Source organism: Pristiophorus japonicus, chromosome 15 (genome assembly GCF_044704955.1).
Source record: "Pristiophorus japonicus isolate sPriJap1 chromosome 15, sPriJap1.hap1, whole genome shotgun sequence".
NCBI lineage: Eukaryota > Metazoa > Chordata > Chondrichthyes > Pristiophoridae > Pristiophorus > Pristiophorus japonicus.
In genome coordinates, this window is record NC_091991.1 from 55,176,585 (window position 1) to 55,201,692 (window position 25,108).

Here is a 25,108-nt window from a genome sequence, read left to right on the forward strand (position 1 = left end):
TATTGGGGGTAATGTACTGACATGGACAGAGAACTGGTTGGCAGACAGGAAGCAGAGAGTCGGGATAAACGGATCCTTTTCAGAATAGCAGGCAGCGACTAGTGGGGTGCCGCAGGGCTCATTGCTGGGACCCTAGCTATTTACAATATACATTAATGATTTAGATGAAAGAATTGAGTGTAATATCTCCAAGTTTGCAGATGACAATAAGCTGGGTGGCAGTGTGAGCTGTGAGGAGGATGCTAAGAGGCTACAGGGTGACTTGGACAGGTTAGCTGAGTGGGCAAACGCATGGCAGATGCAGTACAATATGGATAAATGTGAGGTTATCCACTTTGGTGGCAGAAACACAAAGGCAGATTATCTGAATGGCGGCAGATTAGGAAAAGGGGTGGTGAAACGAGACCTGGGTGTCATGGTACATCAGTCATTGAAAGCTGGCATGCAGGTACAGCAGGCCGTGAAGGCGGCAAATAGTAAAGTTGGCCTTCATAGCTAGAGAATTTGAGTATAAGAGCAGGGAGGTCTTACTGCAGTTATTACAGGGCCTTGGTGAGGCCTCACCTGGAATATTGTGTTCAGTTTTGGTCTCCTAATCTGAGGAAGGACGTTCTTGTTATTGAGGGAGTGCAGCGAAGGTTCACCAGACTGATTCCCGGGATGGCAGGACTGACATATGGATCGATTGGGCCTGTATTCACTGGAGTTTAGAAGGATGAGAGGGGATCTCATAGAAACATATAAAATTCTGACGGGACTGGACAGGTTAGATGCAGGAAGAATGTTCCCGATGTTGGGGGAAGTCCAGAACCAGGGGACATAGTCTAAGGATAAGGTGTAAGCCATTTAGGACTGAGATGAGGAGAAACTTCTTCACTCAGAGAGTTGTTAACCTGTGGAATTCCCTACCACAGAGAGTTGTTGATGCCAGTTCATTGGATATATTCAAGAGAGAGTTAGATATGGCCCTTAAGGCTAAAGGGATCAAGGGGTATGGAGAGAAAGCAGCAAAAGGGGTACTGAGGTGAATGATCAGCCATGATCTTATTGAATGGTGGTGCAGGCTCGAAGGGCTGAATGGCCTACTCCTGCACCTATTTTCTATGTTTCTATGTTTGGCCTTCCACATTGTTCCAGTGAAGCTCAGGGAACAGTGCCTTATCTTTCCATTAGGCACGTTGCAGCCCTCAGGCCTTAATACTGGCTCTATTAACTTCAGCCCTTAACTACAGCTTCCATATTTTCTTTGGCTGGAAGTGCTGACTATGTGAGAAAGGGACTGGCTTTTCTGGGGGGCGGGGAGGGACAGGTAGGTGCTTCGGGTGCACACTGTCCATTGGAATACGTGTGTGTGGGCTGTTGTGCCAGGCAGTATTGATCTGTTTTTTTCTTCTCCAAGGCTCCTGGCAAGCTTGAGCTTGATCCGCTTTGTCAGTTTCCTATCCTTCCATTTCCACCTCACTCATCTGTCACCTCCTTCAGCTATTCACATGTTCAGTGCCTCATAAATGTAATTAATTTATTTGATCTCTCTGATTTTGACTCCTCGTGTCCCAGTCTAATATCACTTCTGCTATTTATCTATCTCCTGTTTTCTACTCAAGCAGTTTGCAGGTCATTCCATTTCTTCTTAACTCTGTTTTTTTCCCTTCCCCTTTCTGTTTTTTTTTTAAAAAGTCATTCAGCCATGACATCCTGCAATTTTATTGAAGGGTCCATACATGATACAGTATCTGTAGCGAGAACAGGTAGTATGAGATACTAAAGCAGATTGTTTGTATTTTTGAAACCACATTACTGCAACAGACATGTAGGGACCCAGCTTTGTACAGTTCAAATTTCATGAAAATCAGAAACTACCAGTTCTATGGACTTAAAGCTAACCTGGCTCGCCTTTGTTCCTTTCGATGTCTCTGTCCAATTTGTTAATTTCTCCCAAGTTTTTCAGTGTGTCTGGCCGTAAAGATTTCTCTGGAGGTTGTGCCTCATTAGATTTCTTTCTATCTCCTTCTGCTAATATAAATCAACAAAGTAGAGAGAAAATTTGAGAGCGTCTTCCACAAAATTGCTTTCCTTATCTTTTACCTATTAGAGATAACAATGGTAGTCGAAAAAAGTGGCGCATCCATCAGTAAAACAAATAGAATCCACATGGATAGAGATAAAAGATAATAAAGGATCAATCACACTAATAGTGGAAGGGAGGTAGAGGAAGAAATATATAAACAAATTAGGGAAATGGGTAAAAAAAAAACTGGTAGGATGTGACAAGTAGCTAGGGATCTGTGATGAGACCCCAACTATTCACCGTATTTATTAACAACTTGGATTATGTGATAGAGAGCCGCATATCTTAGTTTGCTGATGAAATAAAGATAGGCGGCATTATAAGCAGTATAGATGGAACCATAAAATTACAAAGAGATTAATAGATGAAGTGAAAAGGCAGAACTGTGGCATCTGGATTTCAATATAAGCAAGTGTGAGGTTATCCACTTTAGACCCAAAAAGGATAGATCAGAGTACTTGCTTAATGGTGTAAAAGCCAGAAGCTGTGGAAAACCAAAGAGACTTAGGGGTCCATGTACATAGATCATTAACATGTCAGGGACAGGCACAAAAAAATCAAAAAGGTTAATGGAATAGTGGCCTTTATATCTAGAGGACTAGAATACAAAGGTTTAGAAGTCATGCAGCAGCCACAAAAAGCCCTGGTTAGACCACACCTGGAATACTGTGTTCAGTTCTGGAGACCACACCTTAGGAAGGATATATTGGCCTTAGAGGGAGTGAAGCACACAAGAATGATACCTGGGCTCCAAGGTTTAAATTACAAGGAGAGATTACACAAACTAGGATTGTATTCCCTGGAATCTAGAAGCTTAAGGGGTGATTTGATTGAAGCTTTCAAGATTAATTCAAGGGAACTGATAGGTAAAATAGAGAGAAACTATTTCCGCTGTCTGAGGAATCAAGAACTAGGAGACATAGATTAAAAATTTGAGCCAGATCTTTCAGGAGTGAAATTAGGAAATATTTCTGCATGCAAAGGGTGGTAAATGTTTGGAACACTTCCACAAGCGGCAGTTGATACTGGGTGAATTGTTAATTTTAAATCTGAGATTGATAGATTTTTGTTAACCAAAGATATTAAGGGATATGGGGCAACCGTGGGCATATGGAGTTAGGTCACAGATCAGCCATGATCTCATTGAATGGCAGAACAGGCTTGAGGGATTGAAATTAATCCAGCAAAGTGTGAGGTAATGCATTTGGGGAGGGCTATCATCATCATCAGTATCATAGGCAGTCCCTCGAAACGAGGATGACTTGCTTCCACGCCAAAACTGGAGTTGAAGTCGAAGATCATCCATGATCTTGTTGAATGGCGGAGCAGGTTTGAAAGGCCGTGCAGCCTACTCCTGCTCCAAGTTCTTATGTTCTTAAACTCAGGAGGATCAAACCCCTGGTCTGGATCAATTGCATCCCCGCATTTTAAAAGTAGCTAGAAGAGATAGCAGAGGCATTAGTACACATATTTACTAATTTGTTAGAAAAATATGTCGTGCCAAAGGACAGATGGATAGCTAACGTTATTCCTATATTTAAGAAGGGAGATAGAACGTGTCTATAAAGAACTATAGACTAGTTAGCTTAACATCTATGGGAGGAAAAAAAATGGAATCCCTACTAAAGGAGAAAATAGAAAACATCCAGAAACCAAAAATACTAATTGTCAGCATGGATTTCAAATGGGAAAGTCTTGCTTAACCAACCTCACTGAATTCTTTGAGAGGTAACAGAGAGAGAGTAGACAAGGGTAATGAAGTAGACAGATGTAATTGATCGAAATTTCCAAAAGACCTTCGATAAGGTGCCGCATAATAGACTAATGAATAAGGTTAAAGAATGCAGAGCTACCTGACAAGTAGAAGAATCGATAGCTATCTGGCTACAAGACAGAAAGCAGAGAGTAGGGGTAAATGATAGCTATTCAGAGTGGCAGAAGATGGAAAGTGTGGTCCCACAAGGATCAGTGCTGGGACCACTTTTGTTCACAATTTATTAATGATTTAGACTTTAGAATCAAAAACACCATTTCCAAATTTGAAGATGACATCAAACTGGGAGGGGGGTATCAATACTGAGGAAGACTGAAACAAATTATTCATAAACTTGCACAATGGGAATATAATTGGTAACTGAATTTTAACACAGTTAAATGTGAGATACTACATTTTGGTGAGAAAAATAAGGTCACATATTAGTTCGAAAATAAGAATCTAAATGAGATTGAAGAGCAAAGGTATCTGGGAGTACAAATACACAAATCAATAAAAATAGCAATGTAGGTTAATAAGGCCATAAAAAAGCACACGGGCGCTACAGTTTATTTCGAGAGGGTTAGAATTGAAAAGTAGAGAAGTTATGCTAAACTTGTATCGAAGCTTGGTTAGATCACACTTGGAGTACTGTGTATAGTTCAGGTTGCCATATTATAAGAAGGATATAAAGGCACTGCAGAGGGTGCAAAAAAGATTTACAAGAAGGTTATACCCATCAGGAAAGGATGAACAGGCTGGGTCCCTTTCCTCTTGAAAAGAGAAAGCTGAGAGATAACCTAATAGGTCTATAAATAATGAAAGGTTTAGATAGAGTAGATACAGAGAGTCTGTTTCCACTTGTGGGGAAGAGCAAAACTAGAGCCCATCAATACAAGATAGTCACCAAGAAATCAAATAGGGAATTCAGAAGATACTTCTTTACCCAGAGGGTGGTGAGAGTGTGGAACTCGCTACCAAAGGGAGTAGTTGATGCGAATAGTATAGATGCATTTAAGGGGAAGCTAGATAAGCACGAGAGAGAAGGGAATAGAGGGTTATGCTGATAGTTAAATGAGGAAGAATGGGAGGAGACGCGAGTGGAGCAAAAACACTGGCACGGCTTAGTTGGGCCGAATGGCCTGTTTCTGTGCTGTATATTCTATTTAATTTTATGCAACATCAACTCCTCAGCTCCCTATTTATAGTGACATCATAAACAGATGCCAAGTGATTCACCCTGTATGCGATTTCTTGCAAAATCATAAATGCTGAAAGCATCTTGGGTATTGTCATTCACTTGGAGCCTGGTAATAAATATGGGGCTTCTAAGTTTTGTTTGGAGGGCACTGCCTGCTGAAATATACTGAAATCAACTGCTGCATTAGCCATTGTAATAGCAGATTGGGATGCGTCTTACTGAGCACCCTTCATGTTTTAGTGTTGCTTAATCAATTGGCAATTTGATCTAAAAGCCCTCTAAGAACTTACAATGAATTAGTCTGTCAGCACACGAGATCAATATTTAAACCATGTGGTTTTCTCCGCAATGCAATGCAACACCAAGATCACTGTTGCTTGACATTTCAATTCCCCTTTTCACTCGCACTCTGTCTTTAACCTTCTACATTGTTCCATGAAGCTCAACATATGCTCGAGAACAGCACCTTATCCTTCCATTAGGCACTGCAAAGCCTTTTTCGTTTAATATTCGCTGATAACTTCCGATCTTAACTATAGCGTTCACTTTCTCTTTGGCAGAAAGTGTTAACGATGTGGGATGGGGGGGGCCAACTTTACTACTGTAGAAGGGGGGGGGCGGGGGAGAGGAGGAATTGGACAGGATAGCGCTTGGGGTTGGGGCCTTCCGTAGCAATACCACGCCGGTGAGACATTGTGCCAAGCAATGTCAACATGCATTTTTCATCTTTAGATTCCTGGGATGCTACAACTTTTGCTGCTTTGCCAGTATTTCATCCTTCCATTTCCACCTTCTCAAGGGCAATTACGGATCGATAATAAATGCTGGTTTCGCCAGTGAGGCCCACATCTCACGAATTAATAAATTAATAAAAAACGGATTCATTTAACACCTGCTTCAGCTATTCACATGTTTTTTGTTTCTCAAATGATTTTAATTTCTCTTATTATGACTCCTATTGTTCCACGCCAATACCAATGCTACATCTGTAGCTCTGTACTGTTTTCTACTCGAGCATTTTACAATCACTATTTTTTTCTCAAATGAATGTTCTTTTCCTCTTCCTTTTTGTTCTTTTTTTAAAAAATCTGTCATTTGCTCCTGTTTTAATGAAGGATCCACACATGATACTTTAACTTCCCTATTCTCTCTACAGATGTTGTCTGATACACTAAAGCAGATTGTATTTTTGAAACCACATTACTGCAACAGATGTGTAGGGACCCAGCTTTGTACAGTTCAAACTTCATGAAAATCAGAAACTACCAGCTCCAAGGGCTTAAAGCTAACCTGGCTTGCCTTTGTCCCTTTCGATGTCTCTGTCCAATTTGTTACCTTCTTGCAAGTTTTTCAGTGTGTCTGGCCGTAAAGATTTCTCTGGAGGTTGTGCCTCGTCAGATTTCTTTCTATCTCCTTCTGCTAATATAAATTAACAAAGGAAAGAGAACATTTGAGTGTCTTCCACAAAATTGATTTTCTTACCTTTTAACATCAATTTAGATCAGGCATAGCAACATGAATGTGGTAAAATTCATCCACATATGGAGTTGATTTCCTCAGCTCCGCATGTATATAGTGATATTGTAAACAAATGCCAGAAGCTTCACTCTGTTTACTGTTCCTTGCAAACTCAGAAATGCTGCAAGTATCTTAAGTGCTGTTTTTCACTTGAAGATTGCCAATTAATGTGGGCTTTTAAGCTTTGTTCGCCTGCTTCTTTAAGATGTACATACTGAAACTGCCTGCTGCATTAGCCATTGGAACAGCAGACTGAGGTGTGCCTCAGTGAGCATTCTTAATGTTCTAGTGTTGCTTTATCAATTGCCAACTTGATCCAAAACACGTCAAAGAATTAACAATGAATTAGACTGGGACCCAGCTATGCCAGGAACCGGTGAGGATTCACTTAGTCATGCTTGGACAAGACCTCTGTCTGCAGCAGACATGCCGCCCCCCCCCACCCCACCCCAATATCAATGGGGCTGTGGCTTTCCTTGTCCCAGCTTGGGATCCACCTCCCAAGCTTTGTATCCACTGGATAGCAGACATAGGGTACAGCAGAAGTGGGGCTTACCTGGTAATTGAGGCTGGGATGCCTGAGGAATATAGGCAACACTTGGTAGGCTGTGGACAAGGCGAATAGGCACTTAGATAATTTCAAGTTGGCCTTTAGCAGTGACTTGGAAGAGAGAAAGTGCAGCAGAGTTTAGTGAACTAAGATAAGTCACTGGGCAATATAGTGTGGGCATCCCAACAAGTAGACTGAAATAAGAGAATCTCCTTGGCCCAGATACACCAGCAAAGTCAGCGGCAGAGGTTTCTGATGGGCCTCGTGCATGTTCACGTCTCAAGCTTTAACTGCTGCCTTTGGGCTGTTCTATATGTGTGCCACTTGATAGTTTCTGTAAATAAATCTGGTTAGTTAATTTGGAAAACTGAACCAAGCTCAAGCATGATGCATTGCTAGTATTATCTACTGGAGTGGCTCTAAGAGAAAAAGTACAGCACAAACTAATGACTCACACAATCTTAGAACAAAAGGGTACATCTTTATGGAGTAGGAAACTAAGATTGCAGCTTTGTAGGGCATGAACCCACCTACAAGTAGTATGGAAAGACCATTGCAAGAAGAAATGGTTCAGTAAAGTATTGAGAGATCTATTACATACAGCGTGTACTAGGCCCTAGACAATAGTGAGTGTAGTAGAATTGCATAGAAATTTCAAAACTAACAGTCCAATCAGCCCAACCAGTCAGTGTTGGTGTTTATCCGCCACACAAGCAGAACTAATCTCATGTGCTCATCTAGTTTCCATATCCCTTTATTTCTCCGTTCAATCAACCACCTATGTAACCTATACTTAAATGGTGACATGGTCTCTGCTTTAATCACTAATTTTGGTTGACTGTTTACAACTGACTGGCTTGCTAGAGCACTTCAGAGGTCACTGAGAATCAACCACAGATGATGGACTGGAGTCACAAGCAAGTTCTTCCCAGAAGGACATTAGCAAACCAGTTAAATTTTTATGTTAATCCAGAAGCTTTATGGTCATTTTCCTGACCACAGCTTAAAGAAACCTCTCCAGTCAGATCAGAAATTGGTACAGCAGCTGATCTGCTCATTTGAATTCCCATATCAAAACAGCTGCCAATTCCCCAGCAATGCTGGTAGGAGCATTGACTGAATCGCTAATCTTGCCTGCCAACTCACTGGCTTCAAATGAGAGTTCCACAGTAAAGTAGATGAGCACTGCTGTTAAAATGCACTCATCCTTTGGATGCTGACAGTGTTTCCACTGATTCTTCCTCTGATGGAGCTGCTGGCCGTATTTTCCACAAAACCACCAGGGGCCTCAAAGTCTGAGGGGCTGAACATGTTTGGTTCCTGACCCGGAGATGATATGAACAGAAGTGTTGATCAATAATCCCAACCATTTCCATTTCATCCCCCAGAAAGAATAAAGATCAGATAAGGCACCTTAACTAAGTTTGCCCGCCCTACAACGGAATGCTGCACTGCATTGAATGGGCCAGGATCTCTTCCCACAATCAATCAACACAAAGACCAACAACCGCAGCAACAGGAACTCCAATACTCCCCAGGGAAAACTAGAGTCCTGCAGCCTCCAAAGATAACACTGCCCAAAACACCTACAGAATTGTGCCCAATCACAGGAAACAATCCTGGACCAAAATACAACATCTGCATGACCACTTAAAGACATTTGAAAACTCAGTGAAATTTCATGTCAACCATCCAGGCTACGTAATGCTAACTCCCAAACAGAACATAGGATAAAAGAACTAATGATTTTCATCCTTGAAGCAAACCCAAATAGCCTATCTACTCAGGAGAGACTGAGAAATATCTGCAAAAGTAGGTGACATTAACAACCGGCGGCACCACAATACCATCTGGATCTTTGGTATCCGTGAAGAAAACCAAACCAATTCACTCCATATTTGAGGTCTTCTGGTTCCTCCCAGACACTGGGGGATACCAGAACTAGCCCACATGGAGCCTCAAGGTCTCTGTAATGCGACTTTTTCAGATGAAAATGATCATGTCCCTGACAAGTGTCAAGGGTGTTCTACACCTACAGAATAAAAACATATCAATCATTTGAGGCCTGCCACTCAACACCCTACAGAGATGCAAGACCTTTAACATGATCAAAGTTTTATTCCATAACCAGGGCATCAGGTACAGAATGACTTACCACTACAGGGATCCAAATGATGATGGAGAATGCTCCACACCTCTTCAACACCCAGAGGAGGCCAACAGCTTACTATAAAACAGAAGCGTCCTTGCCCCATTTAGGAATCTCCAACTCAGCACCCACAGGGCAACAATGGCTCCTTTGAGGGAGCAGGATACACAAAGGGCACCCTGAAAGGACCAGGAATAATCCCACCTTGCACCCACCATGATTAGCCCAGCACAGACCGCAATATCTGGACATGCACCGAGCCCAAGCAACAGCACCTTAAGAACTCCCAAGACCCATAAGGCTACCAGAATTAACAGAAGATACCCCCACCTTAAGCAGACCAAACGATACAGGATGCCCACAGCCAACTTGTCTGGACTAAACAGAGGAAAGTCACATTCAATACCAGTGAGCTAGAATTAATTTGTGATGTTTAACACATGTTAAAGCTATGTGGCTTCATTTGAGAGACAATGAGTACCCAACGCCATTTAAACAGAACTGTTTGGAGAGGTGAACAATTGTTGATTATCAACACAGAGGGATCACGACCTGAAATATGGAAAAATTGACTGATGGGAAACACTCAAGTCATCAAAACCTTGCTCACATTGCAACTGTCTCGCCATGCACAAACAGGCACAAAAAATGGGGACCAGATGCAGGATTGCTGCACTCCTCTACCTCACATTTGACAACGGAATCATGCCATGAAGCAGATTAGAATCTCAAGGGATGGTGGGAATAGGACTGAGAAGGAGAACTTAAATATGATATTGAGGAAAAGGTATACATAATGTTGCACATACGCAAACAAACTGACAAGTCCCACGGAAGCTGTTCTATCGGGAAATGGAGGTGGTACAGCACAGATGGTTTGTAAGGTAAATATGGCACGGGTCAGCACTGCGTTTGTGAGAATATAAGTAGCAGAGTTCCATCAGGAGCCATGTTTAACTTTTTATATGATAAATCAGGTAACTTTTGCGAAAGATGTGTTCAATATAATTTCTTTAAATATTTTCCTGTACAGTCATGTTTCTGTTTTCTGCAAATAGGTGTGTGGAGAGCTCTAGTCATTAGGTACAAGTAACCTAGAATGTAATGGACCCAGGAGTTTGTAATTCTAGTAACTATCCTGCAAAAAGCTTTTCTCCATGAAGGACACAAGAGGTGCATCAGGTGTGTCCTAGATCAGGCCAATCTTTTAAGTTGCATCAGGTTCTCCTGCCCCCAAATAGAATTGCATAAAACTGGCAATCTTTTTTATTGCAAGAAGGAAGTCTTGGCCATGTTGAGGGTACTAAACACATGTGGCAACCTAGAAAACAAGCAAAAACTGACCCACAGCTTCAAAAAAGCTAGTATAGCCCGCAAAAAAGCTGACAGCTCAAAAACAGGCCTAAATATATGCCTTATGGTATGTGAAGGTCAGAAGTTAGACTAAAATTGCAGTGAGGCACGAGCTTGTCAAAACTTAAGCTGCAGGTATACCCAACCAAAGGATAATTCTGTGACCTTCCAATCCTGTCTAATTTAAATAGGGTACTGACATGAAAATCATGGTCATCCGAACTATTTCCAGACGTGTAAAAACTCATACTGATTTTAATGGCCACTGGTGTGTGTGGGATCAGTCCAAAAAAAAAGTAAGCCACAATGTACATGGTTCAACATTCCCTGAAATCGTGGCCTCCCCGGGTCCGTACAGAAAGTGTATAGACCCAGGAAGGCATCGCAAAAGCATCACAATGTGCATGCACTGAAAACCAGCTTTTTCGATCCGTCAAGCTTTGGCTTGACAGATTCAACACATCCCCGCAGCCAGGACATTCGCATGAGCAAGATTGCTGTATTTAGCCATCTCTTGCCCAGTGGATGCCCTGAAAACTCTTGCGCCTGGTAAAAGCACTCAAGTCGTCAAAACCTTGCTCACATTGCAACTGTCTTGCCATGCAGACGCATAGCCTAGTTTTACCAGCGTAAGAGTTTTAAAACATACAAAAACAGATAAAAATAAAATTAAAAAAACACATTTTAACGTTAAAAACCCTGCCCACTAAGGTAAGTTTATTTTAAAAATCGGAAAAATATATTTTTTGCTGAGACATTTATTAACTTTAATTTAAATTAATCTTAAATATGTGATGTATTTTTTCTATTTTTTTTTTATTTGTGTTTGGGGGCGGGGGTCTCAAATCATAATAATGAGAACTCCTACATAGAGTTTCCATTATTATGAATGAGGAAAATACTTATCTGGATTGGCTGCCCAGTGCCATGTGATTCCAGCTCCAGCATACGGACGACCCAACGTGCACGCGCTCCGATGCGCAGGAAGAGGAGGCCTCAGGGCCGGGATCGCTGGTGGATGCAGCAGGAACAGGTAGGTGCGCATATATTTTACCTTCTTCTGTCGAGTGGCTGCCGGAAGCAGTGGAGCTGGATTTATACACATTAATCCACTACATGCGAGACAGGAAGGACAGTTTGAGAAAGGAATGATTTTCCATTTTTCTCGGTGTCATACCATAAAGCGCTATATATCATGTATAGATAGTACCATCCAAAAGCATTACAAAAATTGCTTACATTTCTAAAAACAAGTGCTCAAACTTATCTCCAGAATTAAATGGGCTAGACTTTCCACTAGGTGGCTAAGGCCCAAAAAATGGGCCTTGCTCCAGCGATGTGGGATGTCTCAGCCTTGCTGATCGCCGGCACAAGGCCCATATTTTTTTTGCGATTTTCCACTTGGTCTTAGCCCAGCGATATCAAATGGTCGATGTGATTTTTTGGCGATCTCACGATTGCCCACCGAAAACTGAAGTAAAAAAAAAAGCTTCCCTAGCAACACTATTCTGCGCATGTGTGGGATTTTTTTTTGGTTGACTTTCTTTGCCGCGTTTTGAGAGGTCGGGGTCATCACACATGCTCAGAAGGCACAGGGAGGGTCAGAGAGAGAGAGAGAGAGAGAGCGAGCGCGAGAGCGAGCGCGAGAGCGAGCGCGAGAGCGAGCGCGAGAGAGAGAGCGTAGAGACAGAGCGAGTGAAGGAAGACAGAGAGGCAGAGGAGATTTGTTGGGCTTGTTGATTATCTTGAGATCAAAAATATACTTCTAAAAATTTATATTCTTTTACTTATTATTATGGAAGTGACCAGAAAGTTCAAAAATTATTTGTAAACTTTATTAAAAGTTGTAGATCAAAATATCAAAATGGAGGGTGAAACCGAAAGAAAAGGGGCAAACGCCTTCAGCGAGGAGGCCAACGAAGCACTTGTAAATATTGTACATGGCAGGTAGGACAACGTGACACGGGATGGGCATGAGAAACCTCCACCCCGTGCCTACCGAAAAATCTGGCAGGAGATTGCTTATGTCGTCACATCTGCATCAAACGAGATATGGACACCTGACCACTGCCGGAAAAGATGGAACAGCTTGTTGGCAGCAGCCAGAGTTAAGTTGCATGTTATATTTAAAATGTTATACATGTAATATTTTAATAATGCATGCAAATTTTAATTGGAAGCTTGAATTTCATTTCTTTATTGTATTAATTAATTCAATTATGAATTCATTTATGCATCCTAACAGTAAGTTAAATTTTATATTTCTGAAATATTGTTCATATGCAATACAATGCAAATTTCTAATCGAACTTTGCATCTCCGGCATTGAATTTAAGTCGGTCATTCTTAAATGTTTATTACCAAGTCCATTAGCTTATGCTATGCCATGTTCTCTTCTCATTTGCAGAAGATATCGATCAACTGCACCGAGCAGAGGCGGACAGGGGCGGCTCTGCTCAGCTCCAGCCGCTGTCAAAAATTGACGAGTTTGCGATCGTGCTGGTGGGACATGACAGCCGTTAGGTCACTATCCATGGTGTGGCCGATCCCAGCCTGGAGTCTCGTGAGTAATGGGAACTGTGTAATGTGTCAAACATTATTAAAGACATTTAAAAAATCTCTCTTAGTTACACCTGTAATGTCTTGTAATTATAATGCAATATACTTTTGATGTACTCTTGATGTCATGGCAGCCCTGGTGAACCCTTGTGCATATGGGGTATTGAAAACTATTGTTATGTTATGGGTTATTGAGAAAGATTGATGAGTAATGTTTCCTATTAATGATCACTGTTAATGTCCTAATAAGTTGTTTAGAAATGTCATTCGTCTTTTTAAGGTCAACCTGATAAGGTCGTCTCACTGCAGCCATTCACTCCTCCTGCACCATCAGCAGCAACCACCTCGGAGGAGGAAGATGATGAACCAATTAGTGTGGAGGAAGAGGAGGAGGAAGCAAACATTTTTGAGTGTGGGGGTTGGGGGGGGGGGGGGGGAGAAGAACCTGCGGTCATCTCTATTGAGAGGGATGAGGCACCGGGACCAAATGGTATTCAGGTGGCGACGCCAAGGCGCGACATTTTGCACATGGCCGACCCCACGGAGATCAGGTCAGCGAGGTGAGCAATCGCCTACCTCGGACGGGCAGACGGAATGCTTGATATCCCTGTGCAGGGAGACAGTCGCGATCTTATCCAAGGGTTCGAGGGTTTCTCCACAAACTGGAGTCAGTTCTCCACGAACGTCCCCAACTGGTCTTCCATGCAAACGGAGATAGCACGGGAGACGTTGGAGGCGATCCACGAACAGACCGCCGCAACCAATGCTCTTCGGCATGCGTTGCTGGCTGGACACGGCGCTGCACACCAAGGTGTCGTGTCGGCTTGGAGTGAGACCCCTAGCACTCAAGTGAGTACGGAGGACACAGTTCCTCCTGACTCGGAAGTGGAGCCTCAGGCTTCTGCAGCCACTCCGTCACCTCCACCACGGCAGGAAGTCTTGCCGTCCAACGGTGCACACCGCGTTCATGTCGGTCTGCGTAGACCAAAATGGGTGGGTGGAGTAAGAACACGGGGTGGGAAAGGACCTGGAGGGAAACGTAGTCGCAGGTAGGGAGGGAGGTGTGTTTTCAAGTACATTGTTAAATTGTTAATGTTTTGTTCATGGTTGTTTGGGGTTGAAGGGAGGGGGGGGGGGGGGGAAGGAAGGGTGTTGTTGATTAATTTTTTTTTTTAATTCATTCATTGTGTTAATAAAAAAAAATTATTGAATTCAACAATTGTTGTGCCTTCTCTCTTAGTTACATTAAGGATAACATTTTCAGATACCATATTTACATTTGTTCATCATTATTTGTTCAGTCTTTTAGTATAGCCATACTTTACTTAAGCTAAGCATTAATGCAGATGCCAGGCCAGTGCAGGCAATACAAAAATGAAACCCCACGCAAATGAAACTTTTGATTAACCCTAACTGTAAATGAAAATGTGAATATCCACAATGAAAGTTCATGCAAAGCGTTTCTAAATAAGCTGCTGACGCAACAGCTTAGCAGCCGTGTAACTGCCACTGGGTACTGGTCTTCGGGAGGTGGGTGGTGGTACCGGTGCTAGATCGCCAGACTGATCCCGCTCCCCTGGAACCTCGCCTGCCTCCTCTTCACCCTCGCCGGCTGGCTCTTCCGTCTCCCCTCCTTCTGGAGGTGGACCTGCAGCCCGATCTGGCATTACTTGTCCTCTCCTTATAGCTAGGTTATGCAATATGCAACACACCACAATAAACTCAGTGACCTGGTCAGGGTGGTACTGTAGGCTGCCACCAGAATGATCCAGGCATCTGATGCGCTGCTTTAGGACTCCAATTGTCTTTTCAACGATGTTGCATGTTGCTACGTGACTTTTATCATAACGCTTCTCTGCTTCAGTGACAGGATTACGCAGAGGGATCATGAGCCAACTGGCAAGGCCATATCCTTTATCCCCCAGCATCCAACCGTGACCTTCTGGCTGATTGTATAAGAACATAAGAATTAGGAACAGGAGTAGGCCATCAAGCCCCTCGAGCCTGCTCCGCCATTCAACAAGATCATGGCTGATCTGGCCGTGGACTCAGTTCCACTTACCCGCCCGCTCCCCATAACCCTCAATTCCCTTATTGGTTAAAAATCTATCGATCTGTGATTTGAATACATTCAATGAGCTAGCCTCAACTGCTTCCTTGGGCAGAGAATGCCAGATTCACAACCCTCTGGGAGAAGAAATTTCTTCTCAACTCTGTTTTAAATTGGCTCCCCCGTATTTTGAGGCTGTGTCCCCTAGTTCTAGTCTCCCCGACCAGTGGAAACAACCTCTCTTCCTCTATCTTGTCTATCCCTTTCATTATTTTAAATGTTTCTATAAGATCACCCCTCATTCTTCTGAACTCCAACGAGTAAAGACCCAGTCTACTCAATCTATCATCATAAGGTAACCCCCTCATCTCCGGAATCAGCCTAGTGAATCGTCTCTGTACCCTCTCCAAAGCCAGTATATCCTTCCTTAAGTAAAGCGACCAAAACTGCACGCAGTACTCCAGGTGCGGCCTCACCAATACCTTATACAGTTGCAGAAGGACCTCCCTGCTTTTGTACTCCATCCCTTTCGCAATGAAGGCCAACATTCCATTTGCCTTCCTGATTACCTGCTGCACCTGCAAACTAACTTTTTGGGATTTCATGCACAAGGACCCCCAGGTCCCTCTGCATTGCAGCATGTTGTAATTTCTCCCCATTCAAATAATATTCCCTTTCACTTTTTTTCCCCCCAAGGTGGATGACCTCACATTTTCCAACATTGTATTCCATCTGCCAAGCCTTAGCCCAATCGCTTAACCTATCTAAATCTCTTTGCAGCCTCTCTGTGTCCTCTACACAACCCGCTTTCCCACTAATCTTTGTGTCATCTGCAAATTTTGTTATACTACACTCTGTCCACCCTTCCAGGTCATCTATGTATATTGTAAACAGTTGTGGTCCCAGCGCCGATCCCTGTGGCACACCACTAACCACCGATTTCCAACCCGAAAATAACCCATTTATCCCGACTCTCTGCTTTCTGTTAGCCAGCCAATTCTCAATCCATGCTAATACATTTCCTCTGACTCCGCATACCTTTATCTTCTGCAGTAACCTTTTGTGTGGCACCTTATCGAATGCCTTTTGGAAATCTAAATACACCACGTCCATCGGTACACCTCTATCCACCATGCTCGTTATATCCTCAAAGAATTCTAGTAAATTAGTTGAACATGATTTCCCCTTCATGAATCCATTGACAAATAGGTCAGGGATAGCACTCTCACATAGGATGTGCGCATCATGGATGCTGCCAGGAAATGTAGCATTTACTGTCAGGATTATTTGTTTGTGGTCGACAACAAGCTGCACATTTAGGGAGTGGAACACCTATCTGTTACGAAACACCTCCGCGTTCTTTAAGGGGGTTTTCAGAGCAATGTGCTTGCAGTCTATTGCTTCCTGTACCTTGGGGAAGTGTGATATTCTGTAGAAACCCAAAGCCCTCTTGGTCTGTGCCTCCCTGGTCATTGGGAAGCTTATGAAGTCCATCCTGCGAGCGTAAAGGGCTTCAATCACCTGTCGAATGCAGCAGTGTGTGGCGTGCTGAGAGATATGGCAGATGTCGCCAGCTGAAGCTTGAAAAGGTCCCGATGCGTAGAAGGTTAGGGCAGCAGTAACCTTCACCTCAACGGACAGTGCGGTTCCGATGGTGTTGGAAGGCTGCAGATCACCCTTGACGAGTTGGCATATCTCATCGATGACCTCCTTCCGGAATCACAGCCTCCTAAGACAAGCGTTTTCAGACAAGTTCAGGTAAGATTGCTTTTCCAAGTACCTTCGTTGGCTGTACGGTCACCTCCTCTGTCTTCGTCTCTGTCTACGCATTACTCTGCCACCTCTTCGATTGATCCTTTCAGTAACCAGCGTGTGAGCAGTTACAAGTAATAGCAGGGAAAGCATAGGCCCCATCACTATCAATAATTACTTTCACTAAATTAAACTAATCTCTCTACTCTCTATTCTCTCTACACTGTATATCAGTCAGTCGAATAGGTCCCAACAATATCAGTAATTATTTTCACTATCTATAAAAGCACTTTTCACCAAAAACATGCCTATATAATACCTAATATCAATATATATACCCTAATATAATATTCTAAGTTGATCTATCTATAAATAACAACTATTTAGCTCCTTCTTTTCTGTTGCCTCCACCCTTCCTCCGATCTTCAAAATAGTGCCCGTAATGCCCATTTCCTTCGGTTAAGCCCAGGAAAAGCAACTATTTCTCAGCGATCTTTTCGGCCTTGTATCAGCCCAGTGAAGTGCAGGCTAGGTGCCAAAACTTGGGATGGGCCTTGTGTAGGTGATCAGTTCGCCGATCATTTCGGCGAAGTGAGACGAAATTTGAGCGCCTGTTTTTCCAGCGATGTTTTGGGCCTTGTTTCCACTTTTTCCTCAAAATGGACAATAGAGGTCCATTTTGGGCGATAGATGGGCTTTAAATGACGTGGAAAGTCTAGCCCCATTATCCTTTACTGCATCATTAGCCCACAGTTTGAAACTGCCAAGTACGTACCAATAAAGCTGAAATTATAAGGATCATTTTTGAGACATCATGTACTGGATTCCATGTTATTTTTTTGCATCGTTGTTAATGCTGTGTCATGCAAAAGATATTGCCTTCTGTCATACAGCACAAGGTGAGCAAGAGCACCATGAGCATACACAAACCAGAATCTGCACACTCTATCAAGGCTTACAAGCTGCTGGCATGTTTGTTCCACAGTGATGCAATGGGATGGCCACAAAAGATACTGCCAATGATTCACAGCAGCATTGTTCTCATAACTACAAAATGATCCCATCACATTCCTCAAAAAGTGTAAATGATTTGTGAGCTAAAAGGGCCATTACTGTTACTGGGATTCAGATGTGTGCTGTACAATTACATCCCTCTGAATCCAGAATGAAATCTAAAATAGACAGCTCTGCAGACATAAAAAGCAAATTGTGAAAGAGCTAAAGAACACAACAAATTACAACACATCTAGCGAGTTCCCATTTCAATGTCACACCGATACAAGCAACTGTTGGGTTTGTGTTCTGGTACTGCAGTAATCATTAACAAACTAAATTAATGGGTTATAAACTAACCTAAATTCATAGCATACTTTGTCTTATTCTGATAAGCAGTATTACTGTATCGCATCGTAAATCATTATTGGACCTGAAATTCCGGCCTCACTGGGTCCGTACGAAGTGCGCACAGACCCGGCGAGGCCAGTTTTTGGGGCACGATGCGCATGCGCTGAAAACCAGCTTTTCCAATCTGTCAAGATTTCTCTTGACAGACCCTCCACATCCCTGGGAGAAGGACATTTGCGCAGCAGAGATTGGGCTATTTGCCCAACTCAGGCCCAGCAAATGTCCTTCAAACTTTTACGCCTGGTAAAAGCAGGCGCTTAGTTTACTTTTGCCAGCGTAAGAGTTTTAAAATATATAACAATTAAATTTAATCATACATTTTTATGTTAAAAACCCTGTCCATTAAGGTAAGTTTATTTTAAACACCATTAAAAAACATTTTAAAAAATTCCAAAAAATATATTTTTTCTAAAACATTTAACTTTCATTTCAATTAATTTTAAATATGTGAGGTGTTTTTTAAAAAATTTTATTCTGATGTGTTTCTTGTTTTAGGGGGTTATTCGCATTGATAGTAATGGGAACTCATAAAAACGGAGTTCCCATTATTATCAATGAGATTCCTACCTAGTGATTGGTGCTCCAGGTCCACATGATTCCAGCATTTTCGTACGTACAGGGAAATCATCTCCCCGTACGCTGCGCATCGAGTGAAGGCCTCCTACCGGAATCGAAGGCGCCTCCGTGACCACCAGGTATTTTCACAAAAAAAAATTTGGGTTGGTGGCGTTCATCCCAAGGAAGCCGCCGACCGGAATTTTCCGCCCAATATCTTTTTATCCTTGGATCTCAATAACAAAGCCTCCATTCCAGAGATGTCCAAGTTATAAGCCCATGACAACTGGCTATCCAACCTGCAAGCTAGCAAGGCAATGTGCTTTACGCCAGAGACTCATGCCGGCATTCCCTAGGTCAGGGTCTCTCTTAAGCTCACTTTCTGCAGTATGCAAACAAATGGTCTGTAAAAACCACTCCTCTTTTATTTTACTTGCACCACCTCACAGATTACATCATAAATAACACATGTCTGACAGCGAATATAAAGCTACACAAGAACTGTATTCCATGGGCTGCCTGTGTACTGCACATACACCTAATGCTCACAGTCGACAAGCTCCCGGCTAGAGCGGAACTAAACTATAGAACCAGTGGAAAGCCGTTCAACCTACGCCATCTCCAGGCCAGGTCCAAGACCACCCCAACCTCTGTCGTCGGGATACAGTATGCGGACGACGCCTGCATCTGCGCACATACCGAGGCTGAACTCCAGGACATAGTCGACGTATTTACTGAGGCGTACAAAAGCATGGGCCTTATGCTAAACATCAGCAAGACAAAGGTCCTCCACCAGCCTGTCCTTACCGTACAGCACTGTCCCCCAGTCATCAAGATCCACGGCGCGGCCCTGGACAACGTGGACCGCTTCCCATATCTCGGGAGCCTCCTATCAACAAGAGCAGACATTGGTGACGAGATCCAACACCGACTCCAGTGCGCCAGTGCAGCCTTCGGCCATCTGAGGGAAAGAGTGTTTGAAGACCAGGCGCTCAAAACTGCTACCAAGCTCATGGTCTTCAGGGCTGTAGTAATACCCGCCGTCCTGTATGGCTCAGAAACATGGACCATGTACAGTAGACATCTCAATTCGCGGGAGAAATACCACCAACGATGTCTCCGCAAGATCCTACAAATCCCAACGTTAGCGTCCTCGACCAGGCCAACATCCCCAGCATCGAAGCACTGACCACACTTGATCAGCTCCGCTGGGCAAGCCACATAGTTCGCATGCCGGACACGAGACTCCCAAAGCAAGCACTCTACTCGGAACTCCTTCAAGGCAAACGAGCCAAAAGTGGGCAGCGGAAACATTACAAGGACACCCTCAAAGCCTCCCTGATAAAGTGCAACATCCCCACTGACGCCTGGGAGACCCTGACCAAAGACCACCCTAAGTGGAGGAAGCGCATCCCGGAAGGCGCTGAGCACCTCGAGTATCGTCGCCGAGAGCGTGCAGAAATCAAGCGCAGGCAGTTGGAAAGTGTGTGTGGCAAACTAGTCCCACCCACCCCTTCCCTCAATGACTACCTGCCCCACCTGTGACAGAGACTGTGGTTCTCGTATTGGACTGTACAGCCACCTAAGAACTCATGTTAAGAGTGAAAGCAAGTCTTCCTCGATACCGAGGGACTGCCTATGATGAAGAATGCATGACCAATTTACAGAAGTCAATGCTACTTACTAAATTTGTCAAACCTGCAGAGTGCCACTGTATCATGACCACAATGATTCTACCAGTACTGTACCATATACATTACTGCACTGTTACTCACTCCACTGCCACTATACCATTCAATTTGTCCTTTTTCTATAAAAAGCTTTCTTTTCAAATTTACAGAGTCTTTTCCAGCCTGACAGATCATCATCATTTATGAAAAAGACCAATAATTCAAAAGATCCTACAGTTTACTGACTAAAATAACCTGAAAATTCTGCAATGGTTGGCACAAAATGACACAGAACTTGGAAACAAGTAGATGTTTAAAGAAAGACTTGCATTTATAGAGTGCCTTTCACGACCAGCAGACATCTCAAAGTGCTTTACAGCCAATGAAGTACTTTTTGAAGCGTAGTCACTGTTGTAACGTGGGAAACGCGGCAGTCAACTTATGCACAGCAAGCTCCCACAAACAGCAAAGTGATAATGACCAGATAATCTGTTTTTGTTATGTTGATTGAGGGATAAATATTGGCAAGGACATTGGGGATAACTCCCGTATTCTTCTTCAAAATAGTGCTGTGGGGTTTTTTACGTCCACCCGAGAGAGCAGACAGGGCCTCGGTTTAACATCTCATCCGAAAGACGGCACCTGCGACAGTGCAGCACTTCCCCAACACTGCACTGCCTAAATTTGTGTGCTACCCACTGAGCCACAGCTGACATTGGAACCTATGTATGTCGTGTCAAACATATACCAAAATTATCAGCAGTCCCAATTAACTCTCACTCCCAGATACAGATTAAATCAGATGATGTTACAATGTTTTACAAATCAAAACCACATTTAACAACAGGTCAACTTTTAGTTCAGTTGTGACTTTAAACTTTCCTATAACTACTGTGATTATTGTAAAAATTCAGTGCGCAACAGCCACCCTCACAGCAATTTAGTTTTGTCCTGCAGACTTTAGGATGGACACACCTACTCAACAATGCAAATGATCTCTTCTCAATTGGCAGTGATGCAATTTTTGCCATTGTGTTAATGACAGTGTTAATTTGAGTAACGCAAACATTGCCTGTACCATTCAGCACAGACTGGTGGAGGACTTGTGGAGGCTGCCTGATCTTTGAGAAAGTGATTATTTGAAACACACTTCACATACCATCTAGTATTCTGTTGCTGGTGTTGTTGTTGCGGGATTCTACTAATGGCGATTGCTCCTCACATCGTTTTGGCTTCAATCTCCGTGTCTTGGATTCAAGGTTAGGCTGAACCATGAGAAGCTCCTGTCGTTTCTTTCTCTGCTTCTGTTCCAGCAGTGCGCGCTAGAGAAAGAAAGTTGAAGGATTTGTTGTGAAATACATTTATAAACACAAGGAAGGAAGGAAAGTTCATTAAATAACTCAACATATTTTAGGAAATAGAAACAGAATATTGATTACTACCCCAGACAATCAGCTTTGGAGACTTCCAATCATCTTGGATTTTTTCCTAAGGGCATCCTTGAATTGGTAAACTAATATCTGTTGCCAATTAAAGAGTGCAAGTCAGGGCTGCCAGAATGACTCAGCAAAGTTATGCCGCAAGTAACTGAGTTATACAGATCAGGTTCGATCCACTGTCTGTATTCAGCCACAACAGCAATAAGGACATTGAAATTGGGCAACGGGAAAAATCATTACAAATTTCTTTCCCTTTTCATCATCCAGCAACCCCTCCTCAAAATGTGCCTGTATAGAATGGGGACAAGGTAAAAACCCTGGGTCAACTCTATAGTCAAATAGTTTGTTGAACCTCATTATCGAGTGTCACACATGAATAATAACACAGGACTGGATTAGCACTCATGACATTATAAGCAGGAAACAGTTAACCTTCAAAGAGAGGGGAAAAAAGTGTTGTTTTTTTTTTAAGTGCAAGTCTGTTTCCCAGTAACTGGCATTTAATTAGATATATAAATTGGAAACAGAATTAGCTAATAATCAATTGCAGATTATTTTTAATTAATTTGTAATAATAACTTCACAATAATCCCGATGAACGATTATTGTCATACATCAAGGACATGGTGTCCAGCAGCCTCCGCCGTGCTCTTGTTGTCATGAAAACTAATCAACTACAACCTTCAAAGAAAGGGAAAAATACTTTGGATATAACGATGTTACTTGAATGATTTCCTAAACTGGAGAGCATATAGGCTGGCTTCCACAGTATCAGTGCATGGAGCAACAGTCTACTTGTTCATTGGTGCAAAATTAGCCAAATAGCAATTCCCCTAATTAAATTAAGTAGCATCAGGTTTCAGTTGAAGCGTACACAACCAAGTACGATCAGTTGCAGATCACAATGAGGCGTGAGACCTAAAGGATCATAGGGGGTCACAGGTCACGATGTGGGGTTAGGTGCAAGGCACAAGGTGATGTAAGGGATAAATTGTAAAAGTTGCAAATAGGTGGTCAGAATTATGCTGAAGGTAGTGAACTTATCAGTATTAAGAGGGTCTGTATAACTGCCTATGTATGTAACACTAGCTTATGTAGGTATAGCACAAATGTATAACGCATTAAGCTGAATCCGCAACCTCTGGAATACTTAAACAGCAAAATCAGCAGTTGTTGATCAGAATTCACTGAGGAAGAGATAAGGAAGTCAGTTTAGGCATCTATTATACTGTGGCAAAGTGCAAGTCATGGAACAACACCACAGAAGATGGGCAATTGCATATACCACTCAGAGACAGTTTGATAAGAGTCGACAAATCAATGTAACCGCTGATAGAATTAGACCTATCGAGGATTTTGTAGGAGGGTGCTCCTCTCCAAAACCTGTATAAATTGTACTTGAAACCTCTTGTATTTCGGAGATTCCATGACTGAACCTTCCCGTGCATTGCTCGTAATAAAACCGGTAAACCTGAGGTTTCGTTTGTTTACTTCTGTGGTCGTTATACAGTGGGAAGCTGGGTGAGGTATCGATTAACTATATCAGTTAGTCCACCTTGAAGGAGAAAAGCCTCCTTTTACCCCAACAATGGTACGCTCGACGGCATCAGAGAGAGAAAGCAGGGCTGGCAGACTGACCTTGAAATCAGGCGGCTAACTCCAATCCAACCAAGGAAAACAAATATAATTCGGGTACCTCCCATTCTGCAATCAGGCAGATTGAATAACTGGACATGATAGGGGAGGCCAGCACAATGGGCAACGAAATGTCAGGCACCAATTAATTCTGGGGTGGGGGGGTAATACAAAAAAGTGAAAAGAACAAAGTGACTGCAGAAAGGCGGGCTACGTGACCCATGACACACCCAATACTCGATAGGCCACCTGCAACAATGGCGGCAGATTAGGAAAAGGGACGCAACGAGACCTGGGTGTCATGGTACATCAGTCATTGAAAGTTGGCATGCAGGTACAGCAGGCGGTGAAGGCGGCAAATGGTATGTTGGCCTTCATAGCTAGAGGATTTGAGTATAGGAGTAGGAAGGTCTTACTGCAGTTGTACAGGGCCTTGGTGAGGCCTCACCTGGAATATTGTGTTCAGTTTTGGTCTCCTAAGCTGAGGAAGGACGTTCGTGCTATTGAGGGAGTGCAGCGAAGGTTCACCAGACTGATTCCCGGGATGGCAGGACTGACATATGAGGAGAGACTGGATCGACTGGACCGGTTTCACTGGAGTTTAGAAGGATGAGAGGGGATCTCATAGAAACATATAAAATTCTGATGGGACTGAATAAGTTAGATGCTGGAAGAATGTTCCTGATGTTGAGGAAGTCCAGAACCAGGGGACATAGTCTAAGGATAAGGGGTAAGCCATTTAGGTCTGAGATGTGGAGAAACTTCTTCACTTAAAGTTGTTAATCTGTGGAATTCCCTACCGCAGAGGAGTTGTTGATGCCAGTTCATTGGATATATTCAAGAGGGAGTTAGATATGGCCCTTACGGCTAAAGGGATCAAGTGGTATGGAGAGAAAGCAGGAAAGGGGTACTGAGGTGAATGATCAGCCATGAACTTATTAAATGATGGTGCAGTCTCGAAGGGCCGAATGGCCTATTCCTGCACCTATTTTCTATGTTTCTATGACAGGTAACAGTTTACATACATAACTTCCATTATAAACGTTTACTTAGGCAGTTTCATAATCTGCATTGATACAACGTCTTTTACTACCACAAGACGTCCCAAAGTGCTTTATAGCCAATGAAGTACTTCTGAAGTGTATTGCAGGGAAACACATTACCCAATTTGTGCAAAGCTTAAACCTACAAAAGACCGTCACATCAACATCCCATCTCAACACCCATCAAGCAAACCGAGCTCTGAAAGTTTCCTTTTGCCGTGCAGAGGTAAATCATGCCAAAATCCCCTCCTATTTAGGAGTCACACTTGACCACACCCTGGCTGGATCCACATGGGGAGCAGATGCTCAAGCCCTCCCTACACTCGCAGTCGCCCTGGTGTACTCGCCGGCATGGTTATCAAGTTCACATGTCAAATCCGTAGATGTGCAGCTACTATGGGCTAGATCT

The 25,108-nt window shown here is 43.0% G+C and overlaps 1 protein-coding gene across 4 annotated transcripts in view; it reads right to left on the reverse strand.

Moving 5' to 3' along the window:
* Positions 1-25,108, reverse strand: part of LOC139280770 (tubby-related protein 3-like) — a 161,277-nt gene that overhangs the window by 69,495 nt on the left and 66,674 nt on the right. Inside the window, exons 3-5 of one of the 4 annotated variants that reach the window (XM_070900452.1) lie at positions 21,742-21,904; positions 6,313-6,441; positions 1,885-2,013 (exon numbers count right to left, since the gene is read on the reverse strand). In XM_070900452.1, the coding sequence (XP_070756553.1) occupies positions 1,885-2,013; positions 6,313-6,441; positions 21,742-21,904 (421 nt within the window). The remainder of the gene's footprint in view (positions 1-1,884; positions 2,014-6,312; positions 6,442-21,741; positions 21,905-25,108) is intronic. The other 3 variants (XM_070900454.1, XM_070900453.1, XM_070900455.1) reach the window with 3 other exon arrangements.